The following is a 21,077-nucleotide window of genomic DNA, read 5'->3' as shown; positions in this document are numbered from 1 at the left end:
AAATACAAGATGTGAGCATTGTGTTAAGATATTTTTACATCACTTTTATTTTGTTGCTGTGGTATTAATTACCAAATGTGGAGTTGATTATGATCACATGGCATATCTGTGGGACTTGTGGCAATGCCAGAAACCTGGGGTGTTTCATTTGTTGAAAATTTAAAAAAAAAACTGGAGTTGCAGGAAAGCTGAAATAAAAGCAAAAAATGCAGGAAAACCTCGGCAGGTCAGGCAGCATCTGTAGAAAGAGGAACAGTTAATGTTTCAGGTCCCCTACCCTTTGTCAGAACATTGATTAAGGGTTGTGAACTTGAAATGTTAACTGTTTCTCCTTGCACAGATGCTGCCTGACCTGCTGAGCATACAGTGCATTATTTCCCAAGGTTGTAACTACTGCACAGTAAAAAGGGTCCACATACCTGAAATTGATTAACAAAAATGTGCTGTCTGCCTCAAAGGTTTTTTTTCCCAGAAGGGGAGCCTCATCTGGACCCCAGTGTTTCCACTCTTATGTGTTCAGTTTATTTTCAGCTGTTATTTCCCCTCTTAGGATCAATATTTGGTTTGAGTTTGTGATTAAATAAGTGGAGCGCTATTCAGTCTCCATAGTCTGACTTTATTTGATTCAGAGATTGTTTAAATCAAATGAAAACCTTGAAATATGTTGTGTTGCAGAGGGTGAATTTGAAAAACACCAAAGCCATTTATGTACGCAGTAACATTCCTTACTCTCACAAAGAGAACTCGTAATGAAACCACAAAAAATGGCTCTCATCAGTATTTAATCATTTCGAATGATGTGCTTGCACTTGAGTTTTATTTGATACTCCTTTTATTCACCACATTTCTGTCTAGGATCTCTTTTACAAGCCAAGCTTTGTTTTGGCTCCCTTGGCATGAATAATGCAAGCTCGCACTGTAGATATCTGAACAAGTAAGTTGCTTCTTGTGCAAGTATATATCTAAAATTATGCCTAGAAATTTGACTTCATTCTTACTGCATCACTACTCAGATTCTGAATGAAAAGGCAAATCACGAAAAATATAGCAGACCTCTGCCATCCTTCCAATAGGAAAGTTCTTGCTTTAAGAAGTATTAAAGTAAACCTTGGGCTGCCCAAGGGGTGGGGGTAGAAAAAGGAGAGGATAATGTCCTGGGTATTTCAGGAAGACCCCACTTGACAGCATTGATCACATATCGAGAGATTGATGAGCTGCAGTTATCCACTCACTCCTGCCTCAAGCTGTGCAGGAAGGTTGGTGCTGCTCAGCGCATGAATCTCATCCCATTCACAACATATATTCTGGGGAGATTGCATCGAAGTTTTGGCGAATTGTGACAGGAAACACCTGGTCCAAGTTCCCAGTGGGTGGCATCTGACAGGAAGTAAGTGCAAACATTTCAAAACATCCCATCATCTTGTTTTAGAAGCTATTCATGCAGCAAAATTGAACAATTTTGTTCCTAATCCAATTTCTAGGTGTTAATGCTGGGGAAAGCCTTTGACATTGGTAGTGTGTTTACATTTTGGCCTATAGTGCAATAAATTTAGCACAAAGTTAAATTTCAGACTTAGTTCAATGTGGCATAATTGGTAACACACCTGCTTCTTGAAGTTGAAGTTTGGAAGTTAAAGATCCACTCCAAACATTTGACACGGTGAAGGACTGTCAGGCTGTCAATTAGATATTAAACCAAGACCCCAGCTGCTCCAGTATGAAGGTGTAAAACCTCCTAGAGTGATGTATCATGATGAGCAGAGGAGTTATTCCAATGTCCTGTTTGTTATTTATCTTTTTAATATCACTAAGGCAAGTAATTGTGTCATAGCTGCTGTTGGTGAGGGCTTGCTGTGTGCAAGTTGTCTGTGTTTACCACATTGCAACAGAAATTCCACCCCAAAAGTACATTGCCTATAAATTGTCCAGGGATGACCTGATAGGGATCATACACATATATAAATAAAGTCCTTCTTCAGAAAAAGGAAGGGCACAATAAGTTGCCATTGTATGTAGAGAAAACAATAAGATGTGGTATTTAAAAAGAGAACTGCTGCACAATATTGGTAACTGTCTACACCTCACTGCCTCAGTAAAGCAGATAACATAATCAAAGACTCTACCCACCCTGGACATTCTCTCTTCTCCCCCCTCCCATCGGGCAGAAGATACAAAAGCCTGAAAGCACGCACCAGGCACAAAGACTGCTTCCATCCCACTTTAAGAGACTATTGAACAGTCCTCTTGTATGATAAGGTGGACTCTTGACCTCCCAATCTACCTCGTTATGGCCTTGCACCTTATTGTCTACCTGCACTGCACTTTCTCTGTAACATGTTATTCTGCATTGTTATAGTTTTCAGTGTGAGCTTCATTCAGCATCTTTTCTGAGCTCCAGACATACCAAAAAGTTTTTAGAGTTGACTTTTGAATGTGAGCCTCTTTCTTGCACTGAACCTCTGCTGAAAACAATAACCTCAATGCACTGTTGTAATGAAATGATCTGTATGGATGGCATGCAAAACAAAGTTTTTCACTGCTCCTCAATACACATACAGTATTAAACCTATTTGCCAATCTGTGAGTGAATATTTGGAGGGAGACTGAGGGATGGTCAAAATTAAAACTAAGTGGAAGTTATATTTTCAACGTGTACTAGTTAAGTCAGCAAGGTCCCCAACACATTACAATCCTCTCTTTGGAGAGACGGGCTGCTTGGAATTTTCCACTGTTCAGCTGGGCAGTTTTAAAATTGCCTGAACTCGTCGTTAAGCTTAACTATGATTGTATTGATAATCAAAGGCATCATTGTTTAAGGGATGGTTCTTCAGTAAGTAGTGCAGTTGCAAGTAGATCAAGTTGAAAACACAACAGATTAAAATAATGTTCTCCATAGATTTTCAAAGAAACCCCTTGGAAATCTGTTTTTGAATATTTAAATGAAATGAGTCATCTTCGTGTCCACAGACTTGCCTCGAATTTTGGTCGTGCTTCGTGTTGGTATGCCCACATTTCCCATTGAATTTTGCTTTGTCAATATTTTCAGTACAGTTGAATGTTTTCAAAGTGACTTTATTAAAGAGAAATAGACCGTCCTTCACTAATGGCATGAATAATTCACTATTTAAAAAAATACCCAGACTTTTTGATGTTCTGTCTCCTCTTGAAAGAGTTGGATCCATTTTGAAGCTTTTTGTTTTGTGTATATGCCAGAATGTGCCAGAGGGATGCAATAAATAGCTTTGTATTAGATTTGAATTCGTTCAGCATCTTTTCTGAGCTCCAGACATACCAAAAAGTTTTTGGAGTTGACTTTTGCTGTGGGCTGAGAGCAAAGTCAGCATTTATTGACCCTACTGAATTGCCCTTGAATGTGGTGAGCCTCTTTTCTTGCACTGAACCTCTGCTGAAGATATATCCACAGTGCTGGTGTGTGGTGAGTTCAAGGATTCTGACCCACCAGCAATGTATTTCCAAGTCCGAATGGTGAGCGATTTGGAAGGGAACCTACAAGTGGTGGTGGCCCATGTGTCTGCTGCCTTTGCCCTTGGTGGTAGAGGTGCTATTGAAGCAGCTTGGGAATGCAACTCGATGCATTTTGTAGATTGAAGTTCCGATGTGAGGATGGAGAAAGATCATTTAGGCTGTTTGGGGGTCTTCCAAGTTGCTGACATAGTCCTGGATATTGTTGGGCTTTGAGCATTGATGAAGCTATCCTCATCCAGGCAAGTGCAGAGTATACCATCCTGCTGGTTGCGACTTTAATGTAAGACACAAGGAAGCCAGTTGTGGAGAATATATTCCCACAAACAGCAATGTGATGATGATCAGCAACGTAATTAAATTATGCCTAAGGAAGGACATCTCCAATCCTCTGATTCAATATCAGATCCTTTAATTTGATCTGATGGAGCAGTCATACTTCAGTCATACTTTTGCATCTCACCTGAGAAATCATTGCTCCCTTAAAACTGGGCTGTAATGATAGAAAGTAGGGAAATGACAAAACAAAAACAACCTGACTTCTGCTCCCGACCATCACTGACCATGTTTTCTTTGAACTGCAGCGTGAAGTACATGGGACGTGCATGATAGAGTTAATGCTCCCTTGCTCACGCATAAGCAAGGATCCCAACAAAATAATTGGGTGCGAGAGGGCTGGACAGGGAGAAGAAGCTGGCCAGCAATGAACACTGATTAATATCTAGTGTAATGACAAGCTTCCAATCATGACCCTGCACTGAATCCCAGTTGACTGTTCACCCTCTGGAGGCATCTTTTCATTCCATTTTCATACTACATATATAAATGTTCAGCTGTTCTTGCTTTGCTGAAACAACCATCTGTCATATTATTTAATGGAATATATATCCATTACCATGGTAAGCATGAGCAATTTCAGGGCTGTGTGCCACTCTTCCCAGGTTAATATTAGGTTATGGTTTCATGAACAGTAGGCACGGGACTGAAAGGGAAAATCTCCCAGCCTGTTTCATTGAAGTAGAATGTTTAAAAACATTTCTCCACAGTTCACTCATTTACCACAGGCTCCCTCATCATCATCAGATGATCCTCGTAAACAATTTCAGCTTTGCTCTTTCCCTGCACCAGATTTGATTCCGAGGTAGTGTTCCAAAGCTCCAAATTTTGTTTTTGCCCTCTCACTGTAGAAGTTCAACCAAAGCCTTCGATTAATTTTTCTTTTGATTGTTGCGATTTTAAACCCCAAGGAACAGCTGTATCCTGTGAACAGACAGAGTTGGCAAGTGGAGGAATTGGCACCACCGGTTTTTTAGAGCAGCATTTGTCGGAGATTCTGGGTTTGGCAAACGTTGCTTGCATCCAAGCAGCTGTTGGATACTAATTGGTTGGCATGTGTCAGATACCAGCTGAAGAGACTTGGCCTTCCAGGCAGTTAGAAATTGATTGCTGCCTTCGTACACCATTGACATCTTGATTTGGGCACAGACGGTGTGTGTATGGAGGCTGGCAAGCTTTATTATGTAGCCGATGCAAATTTTAACTAAATGGACTCTCCAGCACAATGAATAAAAGTGTGCTTAAAATGTCCTCTATCAGAATTGGATGACTAGGTACACAGTGAATGGTGATTCCAATGTTGTTCCAGTTTCCACAATCTACTCGAGTTCCTTTTATACATTTTGCATGGTGTGGATACCTCTGGCAAGATCAGCAAGTAATGCCCATCCTGAATTACCCTTGAAGTGAATAGCTTTCAAGGTCATTTTGGAAGTACAGCTGCAATAGGTTCTGGAATCACAACAGACGAGGTGGGGAAAATAAATTTCCTTTCCTGAAAGACATTAATGAAGCGGATGGATTTTTCGTTATAGTTTCATGGTCACCATTGCTGATACTGCTCTTGATATCTGGAATTTATTCAATTAACTGAATTTAATTTCCTGGCTGCCATGGTAGGATTTGAATTTATGGATTGCCAGTCTAGTAATTTAACCACTAAGCTACTGTACCCTATTTGAATTATGCATATATGGCAAAGTGAAGAAGAGGAAATATTAAGTCTGCTTAAGATTAACAACATCTGCCATATTAAATGCCACTTAAACATAGCAAAACCAATAGTGACTGCAGAGAATTGTGGACACAGCTCAGCACATCACTGAAACCGGCCTCCCCTCCATGGACTCCGTCTACGCTTCTCGCTGCCTTGGTCAAGCAGCCAACGTAATCAAAGACCCCTCCCACCCTGGACATTCTCTCTTCTCCCCTCTCCATCAGGCAGAAGATACAAAAGCCTGAAAGCACGTACCACCGGGCTCAAGGATAGCTTCTCTCCTGCTGTTACAAGGCTATTGAACGGTTCCCTAGTACGATAAAATGGACTCTTGACCTCACAATCTACTTCGTTATGACCTTGAACCTTATTGTCTGCCTGCACTGTACTTTCTCTGTAGCTGTGACACTTTATTCTGCATTCTGTTGTTGTTTTACCTTGTACTACCTTGATGCACTGTGTAATGAATTGATCTATATGAACAGTATGCAAGTTTTTCACTGTACCTCAGTACATGTGACAACAATATTCCAATTCCAGACCTTCCAAGGTGCTTCAGAAGTGCAGTATTGGAAACTGATGCTTGGTTCATTCATTTAAAGCAAAAAGTGGCCAAAAGGAGTAAAGATGTGCAGAGATAACATAGAGCTTTTGGGAGGGTTCCCATTATCACCTTCCTTACTTATCAGATTACAGCACTGGTAGCCTTTGTTCCTGCTTATTACCCTCCATCAGCTGTCTCCACCTTCACCCTGCCCATCCCACTCCTGGCTCTCTCTTTATTTCGTCTACCTCGGATCTATCGTGTCTCCCAACTCCACCCCTCTCCCTCCCTCCCTACCTGGTTCAATTTGCCTGTCACCCTTCAACATCTTCCACCGCCCTCCCCACTTAGTCCACCAATCACCTCTGGCCTTCTGTCTCATCACTACCCCTCTCTTTATTACTGCCTGGTTCCCCTCTCCACTCTGTCCTGATGCAGGGTTTCGACCCAAAATGTCGACAAATCCTATTTCCCCCCCCCCCCCCCCCCCCCCCACCGCAACAGATGCTGCTGGACCAGCTGAGTTCCTCCAGCAGATTGTTTGTTTGTTGTTCCAGATTGCAGCATCTGCAGTCTCTTGTGTCTCCACAGTACCTGTGGTCAGGATTGAACCTAGATCCGTGGACCTGTGGGCTGTCCACAGTAAAAGTAATGCATTGTACAATCAGGTTTGTTGACCTAATCATTGAGCACTAGTTGAAAGCAAGTTCTGGAAGTGCAATATCCCTTTCACCCAGGATATAGGAAAGGTTGCTACCTGGTATGTTTTTTTTCCCCAATAACCTTGAATCCCACCTTGACATTGCACTTTGTGCCATTTCAGACACATTGAAATCAGCCTGTAACAATCTGCATCTCCCTGTTGCCAGTCACTTCAACTCCCCCTCCCACTCCATCACAGATATGTCAGTCCCCAGCCTCCTCCACTGCCAGGAGAATTCCAAGCACCTCATTTTCCGTCTTGGAACCTTGCAGCCTAATGGCATTGACATTGAATTCTCCCACTTTAAGTAACCCCTACCCCCTCCTCACCTACTATGCCTCTTCTTCCCTTTTCTAGCCTATATCTTTTTTTTAACCCCCCCCCCCTTTTCTCTCTTTACCTTTGACCCATCCCCCAGTGGGTCTGCCCTCCCCTCCTCCCCCTCACCTGCCTATCACTGTCTCTTACCTGCATCTACCTATCGCCACCTTGTGCCCACCCCACCTCCCCTCTTTTGTCCACCTATCACTGCTCTGCTTTTCCCTCCTATATATTGGGCTTCCCCTTTTCCTACCTTCAGTCCTGAGGTCCTGACCCGAAATGTTGACCGCCTGCTTTTCTCCTTGTATGCTGCCTGGCCTGCTGAGTTCCTCCAGCGTCATAGTGTTTTTCGGTCTGTAATAACTTATTCTTCCTCCTGACCCATAACCTGGGTCATTCTCACTCTCTTAATCTTCCTGTCATTTGAAAAACAGCTACAGCCCTTTTGAAACTTCAGATGAGAATCCCCAACAACTGCTGCTTTCCCTACTTTGATCTTGTCTTTACGAAGGTCCTCGTCCATGCATCCTGCTCTCTGTTTAAAAGAAGATCCTTATTCAAAATTTAATGTGCTGATAGACTTGGTGTTTGCGACCATTTGACATGTTAATGCATTTACCTCTTGCATTGTTTAGTGACTAGAAGAGGAACATTGCTGAATAGCGAGTCCCAAGAGGGCAGAAGTATTTTTGGAAGCATCATTAAACACTTGTTGAGGCTCAGTTGATGACCTTCATGGTTGACACTTTATATGGCACAATTTCACACAAGTGGAGTCAGCAGCTGTCTTGTATCATCGCTGTTCCATTGGAAACTCTTAAGAGTGCAGAACCTGCTTATTAATGAAACTTTCAACAGATCTGTGGTCTTCTAAAATTAGTTGATCTACAAATATGGGTTGGATTGATGTTGTTTTTATTTCCATCTCTAACATCATGTGACTCTGGCTTTGACTCTGTTAATCTGCTAGGCAACTCTCCTCTGTGCAGTACACCTCTAGATTTGACTATTCCAAAGTCCCCTGGCTGCAGTCCCCATTCTACCCTGTACACTTGTGACTATCCAGAACTCTGCTGCCCATTTCACCCATCACCCCTGTACTTACTGACAGTCATCGACGACACCCAGTTAAATAATAATGGCAGGATTTTAAAATGCTTGTCCAGGTTTTCACATCCTCCTTTGTTTGCCCTCCTTATCTCTGTAATTTCCACCAAATCCATAACCCTCTCATTTCCATGCTCAAGGTCTCCTGATCATCCCCAAATTTAATGATCCACCACTGGCAATGCCCTAAACCTGGAATTCCTTGCTGAAACCCTTAATGTTAAGATGCTCCTATTACCATTCTTATTTTTGTAACTTGTCCAGCGATGATGAAATGGGACTGGATGTCACTCTCCTTGTTTAATAACATTCCTCTTTAGTCATGCTAAAGTTGCAAAATTGCATTTCTTTGCATCATTTTCTTTGGATCTTGGTCCATTTTTTGTTTTTGAGAAAGGATCTTTGAGTTTTTAAAATTCAAATTAACAATTTTATAATTGTCTGTGTTTGTGCTAAATAGATCAGGTGATTTGCATTTGTGTAACATACAAGCCCATTTTCTGAAGCCTTTATAGACTTCATGTTCTCTTATCAGAATATGCAAATACATTTTCTGTAAAGCTGCTTCCCAGCTGAGTGTCTGTTACATCTTGTGCTGATTGCCATGACACCCTTGCTGTCAGGAATTGATTCTCAAGTGTAGCAAGGTCAGAGAAATGAAGGGGATTAGGGTTTGGCAGAGGGAGAGGCCTCTGTGCTGTTAAATTATACACTTGTACCCGCCCTTGTTAGATTAATGAGGAAAAGCATGAACATCTGCACCTGACACGGTCATTGGTTACTTGTTCTTTTTTCAGATTTTGGTCAGCTGAATCGATGTTCATTTGTACTTTCACTTCATCTAAATTTAAGCTTGAGCAGCCTCCCATGTATGGGTTTATTTTTGAACATTTTCTTTTTGGCCTGGTTAAGGATAGTTTAACTGATGACAAAAGTGATACATTTTGTTGTTATTGTTAACTGCAATTCCAAGTCCTTCCTGCCAAAATTGTGATGCGATTTTTTTTAAGAGTAACACTTTTTTTTTGCTGCCTATTTTTAGTTCCTTTTTTCATTCTCACTGAATTTTGGTGGAACGTGAAGAGCCTTGCAGCATGTAGATGTAAGTTGTATTCCCATGTTTGAGGTTTATCAACTGGACGTGGAGCTCTGCCCCTGTACAGAAGAGGAATTTACAGAGGTGGACTGTCCGTGTGTCATTTGTGAGCAGCCAAGTGTCAAAGTCAAGTTTGTCATATGATGTTGTGAAACAGATTTGAGGTCTCGAAGGACAAGGATTCTGAACACAGTCTTAGAGAAATGATTTATTTACAAAGACAAATGCGAGGAAAGGGTAATGGGAACAACACGCGCACAGTTTATTGCTAGTGTGGGTAAATCGCAACGGGTAAAATGCACGCATGTGCACACAAATGAATTGCGTACATACAATCAAGGAAAAGACAATACGATACCCGCCACCCCTTGACTCAGTGCAGGCATGGCTCTATGCTACTCGGGACACTAACTAAGATGCTCCCACCCCTTTTAAACAATGCACACCTCACCAATGATTTCTCCAGCACCATTTCACAGTGCTCGGCCTGGAGCAAAGCAGGGTGATCCCTCGGAGACAAAAGAGAGAGAGCTGAGCACGTGTGGCACTCTTTATAGTGCTGGGGGGGGGGGGGGGGGATGGGAAGGGGGGTCCAGCCCAGGCAATTTAAAAAGGCCAATGGTCAGGTGTGCGCTGATGGGTGGGGCAGGGCCAAACCTTGATTGACAGTTGTGTGTCTTCCTACCAGGTAGGGGCAGTGCTGTCACGTGAGAGCCACGACCCTCCACAATACATATGAACGAGTACATGTATGCACAGGTGCAATGAAAAACTTGCAGCAGCATCACAGACACAAGTGATTAGTTTTGCATTGGTTAATATTGCACCTGGTCGACAGATTGCCTGCATCCTCCCTTTTGATTATGGTGGCTATGCAAATCAGAAATGACCAGTTGGGTGAGAAAGGAAAATATCTTCATTTCACTGGCCTTTGTAACATTCTTCCCCCACAATCCTGTCGTTCACCGTACATATAATTTCAGGTAATGTTTCCTCCATTTACACATCCTTGAGGTTTTGGTCTGGCTCTTAATGGGTGTAGGCAATTCTACTTCCCCACGACATAGTAATTGCAAGATGCCTTTCATTGCCAGTGTTACATTGAGAAATGTTTGCCTGGTGTGTGAGATGGATCTCATCTGATACTGGGATTAATTTAGGGGTGTAGTGCAGAAGGAGGGGAGCGCTTGATATTTGAGACTGGTACCAAGCAAACCTTTTCTGGGAGATTCTTGGTACTCAGAGTGCTGCTGACAAATTGACCAAGAGTCTGCTTCTTTAATTGGCCGTAATGCTTGAAGCTGAATTAATTCGCACTCGGTTAATCTTTCAATCCAGTGTTTGGTTGGACAGGCTGCAGAAGCCTTCCCAGTCCTTAATGCAGGTAAGCAGATTAGACTTGAAATATCTCTGTGTAATTTGGATGACTTGGTTTCTTCTAATCAAGTGGTTAGGTTTTTAGTAAGTGGCATATTTATAGTCAGAAGGTAGTATGCATTTCTCAGTTGTATGATTTGGGTGTTCTTGACCAGAGAGAGCTGCTTTAGATGTACAGACCAAAACAAAGTTGATCATTTAGAAGTAGAAGAAATGGGAAATCAGCTTCTGAACACCTCTCAGCTCAGTGTCCACAAAGTTAAAGATATCCACAGAATGCAAAATATTCACATGTAGCGGCACAGGTTCAATATGGAGGAAACTTCTCACCAGAGCTTCTAAGGTGAGTTGTTGATGGGGAGCAGTAAATTCTGGATCATGTCTGCTCACAATATAATGCCTTCAGATATTTGTCTGGATTTTGAATCCTTCAGGGCTTCAAAGTTTATACTTGAATTTGAGCTGTATTTTCAAATATCATTGTTAGGTTGGGAAAGAGGCCCTGTAGGCAGTGTATAGTTCACTAATGGAAGGAAACCATGCAGCCCATCCCCTTCCCATCTCCCTATAGAATCCTGCCATCTCCCCATTGCTGTATTTGACTCTCTTGGTGTAATTACACAGCTTTTGCTTTCAATGAATGGAAATCCACAAGACTGCAGATGATGGCAGTCTGAAATAACCATCTGGAAATGCTGGAACTACTCAGCGGGTCAGGCGGCATCTGTGAAAAGAAACAGCTAATGTTTAAAGTTGAATCAACAAAGTGTCTTTGAACTGAAATGTTAACTCTGTTTCTCTTTCCATGGATGCTGCCTGACCTGCTGAGTGTTTCCAGCATTTTCTCTTTTTGCTTCCAGTTGCTGAATTATGCCCATGGCAAGGAGAGTGAATAATTGCTGGCACTAGCCCTGAATTGTATCTCCTTGCCTCTTGTCCCGCTATGATGCTTTAACTTGAACTTGTACTCACCTTGAATGTTTTCATTTCCTTTCAGGATGCTGGTAGGTGGGTAAAGGATGGGGCATAGCTGTAGGATAAGTGGTCAGCCATCTGGACCTGCAGTGAGGAGAAATTCTCGGACTTAAAGGCTGAGTTGCTCTTCCCTCGATGACTGCATTTACTCAGCCACTGAGTATATCCAAGACACAGATTTTAGAAGTTTGGGTTTGTGGGCATCAGACAGACGTCAGGAGTCGATTAGTCATGATCTTTCACAAGAAGCCAAAGGGCGCCCTCCTGTTTTTCAAGTTCTTGTGTAACCACCATTAGCTTAAACTGCTATGTGAGATTACATTCCTCCTTTTGGATAACACTCTCCTTAGCATTAAGGACATGGGAATGTACAGAGAATACCTTGCCGGCCCAGATTTCTCCCAAATAAATAACTGAAGCTGCTATTTGTGGCCCCTGCACACCTATAATTAGCAGGTCAAATTGTGGAGGACCTGTTCACAGATACATGAGGAGAGATGATTGGCTGGCAAATTATAGTTGGTGTACTCCATCAGATATTGAATGGTGAAAGTTCCAAAAACCTAACCTTATTTCTTTACTTTGTAAAATGTATCCTTTCAAAGTGAAAGATTTGTCTCTTTCACTATAACTTAGTGTTAGCTCCTTCTTGTAAGTCGTCCTTGTATGGATGATCCTCCATTGGTACCAATGTAGTTTTTCAGGGTAGGGTCAGAGACAGCAGTTTGGCATTGCCTGCCTGATCTATTAGCCTCACACCACATGGAAGGGCATTGCACTTCAGTGAAGGTCATTGCCTTCAGAGAAGTAAATAGGAGATTATTGGGAGGATGAGAAATTCAGAGAACGTTTTGATTAAAAGCTAAATTGCAGCCAAACAACTACCATGTCAAAGAACATTTGATCTTAGGAGGAAATGAAACCATATACTGAAGTACATTGACCCAAATAACAGTGGGTAATGTTGAATTAATTTAACTTATTCTATTAATTGGTAACTACTTCCTTTTCTCTGGCCTTTACTGGAGTGCTGTGCTCACCCTCGTGGTGTCTAAATGTTCATCAGATGCTCTATGTCTGGAGTGATGACTTGCAAAACAAAAAGTATTATTCCCAGGGGTGATTATCTCTGAGCCAAAACTGAACTTTGGTGTCACATGATTGAGCTAGAGTTGGAATGACATTGAGAGTTGAAAGGAACAATAGAATTCTGACAAGGTTTGACTGGTGTGAAGGGTCTGGTGAAGTTTCCTCTAGTGGGGGCGCCTACAATTGAGCATGGTCTCAGGATAAAGGGTTGACCATTTAAAACTGGGATGAGGAAGTTTCTCTGAGGTCCATAATTTTTATGCATTCTGTAGCACAGAGAGCTGAATAACTAAGTACATTCAAATTTGAGGTGGGTCTTTAGCCTGAAGGGGAATTGAGGCTTATTAGGGGCAGGCAAGATGGTCAAGTTGAAACCTGAAGTCAGATGGCCATGATTTTTTTTTATTCATTTTCAGAATCTGGGCATTGCTGGCAAGGTCAACATTTATTGCCTATCTCTAATTTTGGAAAGTGGTGGTAAGCTGCGTCCTTGGATCACAGTGGTCCTTCCAGTGGAGGTGCTGCTCCTGTGTGGCTGGGTTGGGAGTTCAGGATTTAGACCTGGCAATGTCTTTCCAAGTCAGAATGGTGTGCGATTTGGAGGGGAATTACAGGTGGTGGTGTCCCTGTATCTGCTGCCCTTGTTCTTGTTGATGGTGGGCAAGGGTTTGGGAGGCACTATGAGCATAGCCTGGGTGAGTAACTGTACTGCATTTTGTCAATGGCACACACTGCAGCCTCTCCGTGCTGGTTATGAATGAGATGCCAGGCAAGTGAGCTGCTTTGTTCTGGGTGGTGTTGAACTTGAATGTTGTTGGACCCACACTCATCCAGGCAAATGGAAAGGATTCCATTATATTCCTGACTTAAATCTTGTTGATGGTAGAAAGGTCTTGGGATGAGCGACTCGCCCCAGGATATCCAACATCTGTCCTGCTCCTAGAGCCATGGATGTTGATGAGGTTGGGCCAATTGACTTTCTGGTCACTAGTGACCCTTCCAGGATGTTGATGCTGGGGACTCTGCCAGTGAACGTTGTGGAGTTGCACAGCACAGAAATGGTCAGTTTGGCCCATCGAGTCTGTGCTGACCATTAAGCACCCACACACTAATCCCATTTTATTCTCCCCACATTCACCCCAGCTGCTTCTAGATTCTACCACTCATTAGCACACTAGGAGCTAGTTACAGTGGCCATTTAACTGATGAACAAGCATGTCCTCGGGATGTAGCAGGAAGGCCATGGTCACAGGGAGAATGTACAGATTCCATACGGACATGACCACGTGGGAGTGAACCTGTGTCACTGGAACTGCACCACCGTCAGCTGCACCACTGTGCCATCCAAGGATGGATGGTTAGACACTCCAAATCTGAGACAAAAGAGAATGCTGGAAATATTAAGCAGATCAGGCAAGAATCCGCAGGTGTTCTACACCTCTCAGAGCCAGGACATTGTTTCCTGCTTCGTCCCTCTGAGAAAAGGTGGTCATCTGAAATTGATGGACTCAGTATTGAGTCCTGAAGGCTACAAGTTGCCATTTTTAAGAATAGTTGTTTTAGAATGGACAATAATTGGTATGATATTTGTTTACTAATGGACTTTATGGAATTTGCATAGTGTTAAATCATCCAGCCAAGTTAATGGAGATCAAGGGATGTCTTTTTTTTAAATGGGCATTTCTTTGATCTTCAGAAATCCTGCCATAAGCATGGCTCTTCAGCTTGTCTTGTTACACAAATAGGGCTGTTACTAATAACATTTAAAACCTCCTTGGCTGCAGTGTGCCAGCTCCTTTGGTGGGGAAAGCATCCTGTTAGGCATGGCACTGAAACCTGGAGAACAGGGTTCGAGACCGACTTTGGCCAAGGTTGCAGCTACAATTGATTTGAGACCCCAGGGGCTTGGAAGAGATGAAAGGTTCCATGTAAAGAGGAAAAAAATATTTCTGTTTCCTCCTTTTGATCATTGATTTCTGCTGTAAAGAAGAAAAACTTGCATTTACACAGAATCTTTTATAACTTTGGGACGTCCAAGAGCACTGCTTTTTGAAGTGTAACCAATGATGGGTAATGTAGAAAACAGTTTCTCAGTATATATGGAGACACAAGAGACTGTAGATGCTGGAATATGGAGCCACAAACAGTCTGCTGGAGGAACTCAGCAGGTCAAGCAGCACCTGTGGGAGGAAAGGAATTGTCGATGTTTTGCGTCAAAACCCTGCATGCACTTCATGACACAGGGAAGTGCTGCGTATGCTGCTTACTCTGCATATGCTGCAGGTTCTGCATTTGCATATGCTGCTTGATCTGCTGAGCTCCTCTAGCACTTTGCTTGTTGTTTTTAGTACATATGACATAGTTTAAGGGATATGGGTACAGATTGCCCAGAACACAGGGGAGATCTCCCCTCTCTTTGAGTTTTGTGGGACCTTTAACAGCCATTTAAGAGGGCAAGTAGCCCCACTTTATACAGCAGTGCTGTGGAGTACCAGCCTGGATTATGTGTCCAACTCACTAGAGTGGGACTTGAACCAATTGAATTGAACAGTGAAAGTGTTAGCATCTGCGATGTGACTAACACTATAATGCATTGATGTTGGTGAATTGCAGATTGTGGGTATAGTGATACTTCGATCAGATATGGATCAGGAAGCAATGGTAAATATATGCAAAGGCTTGACTTGTCAAAGGGCGAGGGAAATGCCTGATATGCTTGTGTGCATTTTAAGAAAATCTCTTAGATCAACCATATTGTTTCTTGAAACCATGCACAAGACTCAAAGGTATTGTCGAGAATTGATAAAATCTATCCCATAATCTGTGGTTTTAGAATGGTTCTGCTCTGGTAAGATTTTGATCGGATTAGAACTCCCTGTATAGTACAGAAAGCATAAAGGTTTTAAGCCGGAACTTGAGTAATGTTGTGTCAAATGGCTTGAACATTGTTTATAGATGAGTCAAACCTTGGAAGTAAGTATTTGTGGCAAAACTACAGAATTTCCTGAACCTTCCAATTGATGATATTCATGATGAATTCCATGTTTTAGTTTTCAATCCTGTTTATAATTTCTCTTTTCCTTTTCCAAAGGGGGAGTCTGTCCTCTCTGTGCTCCTGGGCGAGGAGCATGCAGTCGAAGAGGATGTCTCCTTTTACCTCATGTTCTCTGGCTCCAGTCAACGTCATTTAACCAGCACACAGAGAGTAGACCAGAACACGTTGCAGACAGTCGCTCCTGGTAAGTGACAATACCCTGGCCCTTGTTACTGTTTCACCTTCCTCTCCTGCCCCATCAACTCCCCTTCAACGCACTAACCTCAGATAGAAACTAAAAGGATTCAGCATTGCACAAAAGGAGGCTAAGTTATTAGTGCCATTGACGTTTCTGGTGCAGAGCCCAATATGCTTCTGATTATTCCATTGACCCCGCTTCAAAACTGCTGCACTGTGTGTCAGTGCTTGCCGCTCTGTTCTTGCTAAGTATTTGTAGACGGAGGAAATGATGTATTCCCGAATGAATTTCAGTGTCGTAGGCTGCTCTTCACTGACATCTTCAACAAGCTCTTAAATAGGCAATCAACACACTGCTTTTGTGTTCCCAATGATCTCAACTAGATTTGAGCTCTGACCTCGCTCTCATTTATTTCTTTGCTGAGGAGCCTCTCCTCATCCTGTCCTATACTTAATTGTTGGATTCCTTTCCTTTCTTCCCTATTTATATTTTTTGTTAGGAAATTGTTGCTTAATGATGATAATGATTCTTCATTGCCCTACATTCTGATATGTAATAAGTAGAGGGTACAGTGTATCAGTGAGGTGTTTGGTCTTTTAATTTTATTTTAAAATGTATTTTAGATTCTTTTATGAAATTATTTTAAAAGTAATAATATTCAAGTCAACATTTTCATAAGTAGTTATATTTCATTACTTTGTTTACAAATGGATGATAACTGATGTGTTAAAACAAACAGTTCATGGGCTTCAAACACAAATGTTAATTGGTGTGCAGTGGCAGGAGGGCCCTGAACTGTGGCTCTTCCACGTAAGGCACCGACAATTGTATTTAAAAATAACTTTATATGGAGCAACACACAAAGGAGCTGGAGGAACTCAGTAGGTCAGGCAGCATCTGTGGAGAGAAATGAACAGTCAAAGTTTCAGGTCGAGACCCTTCATCAGGACTGGAAAGAAAGAGGGGAGGTAGCCAGTATAAAAAAGTTGGGGGAAAGAGGTTGGAGCAAAGAGCTGGAGAGCCGTGAGAGAGGGTCTCGCAGAACTCCTGGTGAAGAGAGGAGGAAAACTGCTTCAAGGTAGGCATACCTCAAAGAATCTTTGCGGTGGAGCAGCAAAATGGAGACACAAGAGACTGCAGATGCTGGAAATCTGACTTTATATGCCTATTTACATTGCTTACAGCAGCCTTGATCCTGGGACTCTTTTCCGGCGCAAAGATGAAACTTGGTCTGGCTTTGATTTTAGAGAGTGGACAAACAACTTCAGCTGAGAGAGAGGATACTCAACCATTCCATTCAGAGCCCAGGAGTGTACAAGACAGACCGGAATTTCGAAAGCATTTTTCACTTTGGGACATCCCAAACTGCATCCCATCTAATGAAGCATAATCACTGCTGTATAACAGGAAATCCACTGCACATCCATTCTGTGGGGAAAGTATCAAGCTGTCAAACTGTCCAATGCACTCTTTAAAAAAAAATCCAGAAATGTAATGCAACCCACAGGACAGCCTTTTTTTCCCCCAACCCCCAAATCCCTTTTAATAAGCATTGAATGACACAGCCTCTTTTTTTTTTCCTCTCTGCCCAGCTAAGTCAGAGACTTCTAATTACAGACTGGAGGTTGACTGTTTTAGCATGATACCTGCCAGAAGTGGCTAATTCAAAGTTGAGTTTACTGTCATATGCACAAGTAAATGTATGCACAGATGCAATGAAAAACTTACTTGCAGTAGCATCACATAACAGTAGAGACACAACATTCACAAGAAAACCATAAATTAAACGTAATTTATACAAAATTATGTAACAGAATGCAATTAGAACAAAAAAAAACATTGTAGTGCAAAGTGATCATTGTGTTGCTATACTGAGGTAGTGATTAGGGTTGTGCAGGTTGGTTCAAGAGCCAAGTGGTTGAAGGGAAGTAGCTGTTCTTGAACCTGGTGGTGTGGGACTTCAGGCTGCTGTACCCCCCGCCCGCTGGTAGCTGCAAGAAGATGGAATGGCCTGGATGTTGGGGATATTTGATTATGTTGCCGCCATGAGGCACCACCTCATGTTGATACTACCAATGGTGGGGAGGGATGTGTCAGTGATTTATTGGGGGGAGTCCACTGCTCTGCAGCTTCTTGGGTTCCTGTGTATTGGAATTGCCATAGCAGACCATGATGTAACCAATCGGGATACTTTCAACGCTACATCTGCAGAAGTTTGTTAGTGTTCGATGACATGCTGAACCTGTTAGCAATCTAAGAAAGTAGAAACACACTCTCGTGCTTTCCTTGTGATTGCACCTATGTGCTGGGCCCAGAACAGGCCATCCGATATGTTACTGCCCAGAAATTTAAATATTGTTGCATGGAGTAGTAGATAGGCTGAAGTTATCTTGCACCAGGTGTTAAATTATTTTAGAGGATACAGGTTTAAAATCAAAGATGCGGAAGGTTTTCGGGTCAGTAATTCTCCCATGGCTATTAGCTGGTAGTTAAAGTGCAGTCATCACAGACACTGAGTGGGCAGCGTTAGCAGTGTCAATTTCCCTTCACTCTTAGTGCTAGTGTCTGGCTGTCACTGGACCCTGCACTTTGTAGCCTAGCACAGAACTGACAAACTGCTTTGTAATTGAGTCTCGTGAATCAAAGTATTTGGCAGAACTGGGGCAAGAGTAGTTAGTCATTAGATGGGTGACATGAGCAGCTTATCAACTTGAGTCTATTCAAGGCCATTTCCCTATACATATCTATGAGCTGTTATCTGAGCAGTGTCAGTGTTTCCAAACCTCGGCTCTGCATTTGCGCTGACACAAAATAGTTTGCTGCATTTGAAACTTTGGATGTTGAAATTTGGGTAGGAAGCAGATTTAAAGTAATAGATGTACTTATGGGCAGTAATTTCATGAAATTATTTAATCTGTTAATTTAGGCAAAAAGGTTTAGATTTTTGTTTTGTTTTACTGTGGAACATTCCCACACCTGGCACCCAACAGCAGAGCACAGCTGGGGCAGTTTGTCGGTCATGGAGGCAGTAAAATACAGCCCAGTCCTGTTAACCACCAGCATCCAAATGCACTCTTGCCACTGGGAGTCACTGAACAAGACGTAACTTCACCTGAAATTGGCCTCTTAGTATATAACTAATGCACTCTCCCCATACATCTGCCACCCTTCCTTAAACAAAGCAATTTGATAACGTTCAGCATGAACTTGGGACTGCTTCTTCTAGTTTGAATAGAAAGCTAATTACCATCCTCATCCCGAAGAAGGGTCTTGACCTGAAACGTTGACCGCCTGCTTTTCTCTACAGATGCCGTCTGGCCTGCTGAGTTCCTCCAGCATCATAGTGTTTTTCATCTAGATTCCAGCATCTGCAGTCCTTTGTTTCTCTACCATCGTAGATTTTATCTGCTTTCTGTGATGCGGCCAGTGAGATCTTTGTTATGTTTAAAGTCGGTTTTAAGTGCTAAGAGAAAATGAGTTTTCAGCAAGTTCACTTTAAAGCTAGAGGAATATCGAAGAGGAATTGGAATCTACAAACAGGGTAAATATGGAGGAAAATCAGGAAAATTGTTTCAATTTTGAGCATCGCCAAACAAAGAAACTTACTGGGTTAGGGGAACATAAACAGCAATGATTAATGACCCCTGGCAGGTATCAGTGATAAGTTTTGTGAGTTTTAATGACATTCTAAAAGCAGTGTTAAATTTTACCATCATAAAATACATTTTCAATATTGGGGTCAAGTAATGAAGCTGTGTATGGACAGCAACATGTTGACAGCTAAAGTTGAACTTTCAAGTATGCCATCGTGACCATTTCATTGTAGGGTATCAGTGATATTAAAGTCTGAAAACTATTTGCACCCATATGGTTTTAAGACTAGCTGGCATAGGCTTAAAGTGAGAGGGGAAAGATTTAAAAGGGACCTGACGGCCTTTCAGCACGCGGTTAGTGTAACGCTATTACAGTGCCAGCGACCTGGGTTCAATTCCCGCCACTGTCTGTGAGGAGTTTGTACATTCTCCCTGTGTCTGCGTGGGTTTCCTCCAGGTGCTCCGGTTTCGTCCCGCATTCCAAAAACATACGGATTAGGAAGTTGTGGGCATGCTATGTTGGTGCTGGAAGCATGTCGACACTTGTGGGCTGCCTCCAGAACACTCTACGCAAGAGATGCATTTCACTGTGTGTTTCGATGTACATCTGACTAATAAAGAAATCTTACATCTGGAAGGGTTTGGCGGGATATGGACCAAATGCAGGTAAATGGGACTAGTTTAGGTGGGCACCTTGGTCGGCGAGGACGACTTGGGCTGAAGGACCTGTTTCTGTGCTGTATGACTCTGACTCTGTGACCGAAAATGGTTTGTAAAATAAAATATAATTTTGCAGTATATACTTCTAACAGTATATTCCCATTCTGAAATGCCTTGGGACATTTCTGCTACATTAAAGGTACTGTGTAAGTGGGAGTTCTTGTTATTGAATGTTCTATTGATTAACAAAATAATGTTAGTTCTCATTGTAAGTCTTCATTAGTAATGATCGATGTATAATCTCTGGACCCAAACTGGAGTCAGAAAATTGTGGTGGATTTCAGGAGGATCTCTAAACTTATTGATTCACCCAAAATATATCTCTGTATTTATTAGCAGAAATGGGTTTTTGAAAATCGCTGTTTAAAGGTGATAGAATTCATAGATGTGTGAGTTTCTCCACAGGGGAGGGAAGTAAAAGGCAGTTCACTCCTGAAATTTCAAACTTCATTTGTTTTTACCGCCTTTCAAATCTTGAATGCACCCAATTTAACCTCGGTGTGCAAACTATTACAGTTACTGCTACTTTCAAATACCTGTGGAAGGCAGAGGTAGAGTATAGAAATGGAGTTTTAAATTCTGAATTTATATTCCATCAATTCAGAGTGTGCAGTTTGCAGTGTTGCCAATCATGGTGCTGCCTTCGATGTGTTGGGTTGCTATCATGTAACACCAGGCTGTGGAGAGAAGTGTGCGGCACCTACTGAGTTTTTGCTGTTTTATACTCCGAGCTGAAGGCACAAGTCAATCTGCCATCAGTCTTTACAGCTCACAAGAAACTAT

The 21,077-nt window shown here is 42.2% G+C and overlaps 1 protein-coding gene across 1 annotated transcript in view; it reads left to right on the top strand.

Annotated features, from left to right (window-relative positions):
* LOC127583868 (A-kinase anchor protein 13-like) overlaps positions 1-21,077 on the top strand; it is a 407,302-nt gene that overhangs the window by 103,873 nt on the left and 282,352 nt on the right. Inside the window, 1 exon segment of the mRNA XM_052040262.1 lies at positions 15,840-15,987. Within this exon segment, the coding sequence (XP_051896222.1) occupies positions 15,840-15,987 (148 nt within the window).

The sequence above is a fragment of the Pristis pectinata genome, chromosome 28 (genome assembly GCF_009764475.1).
Source record: "Pristis pectinata isolate sPriPec2 chromosome 28, sPriPec2.1.pri, whole genome shotgun sequence".
In the NCBI taxonomy this organism is placed as follows: Eukaryota; Metazoa; Chordata; class Chondrichthyes; order Rhinopristiformes; family Pristidae; genus Pristis; species Pristis pectinata.
This window is presented reverse-complemented; position numbering and strand designations above follow the sequence as displayed.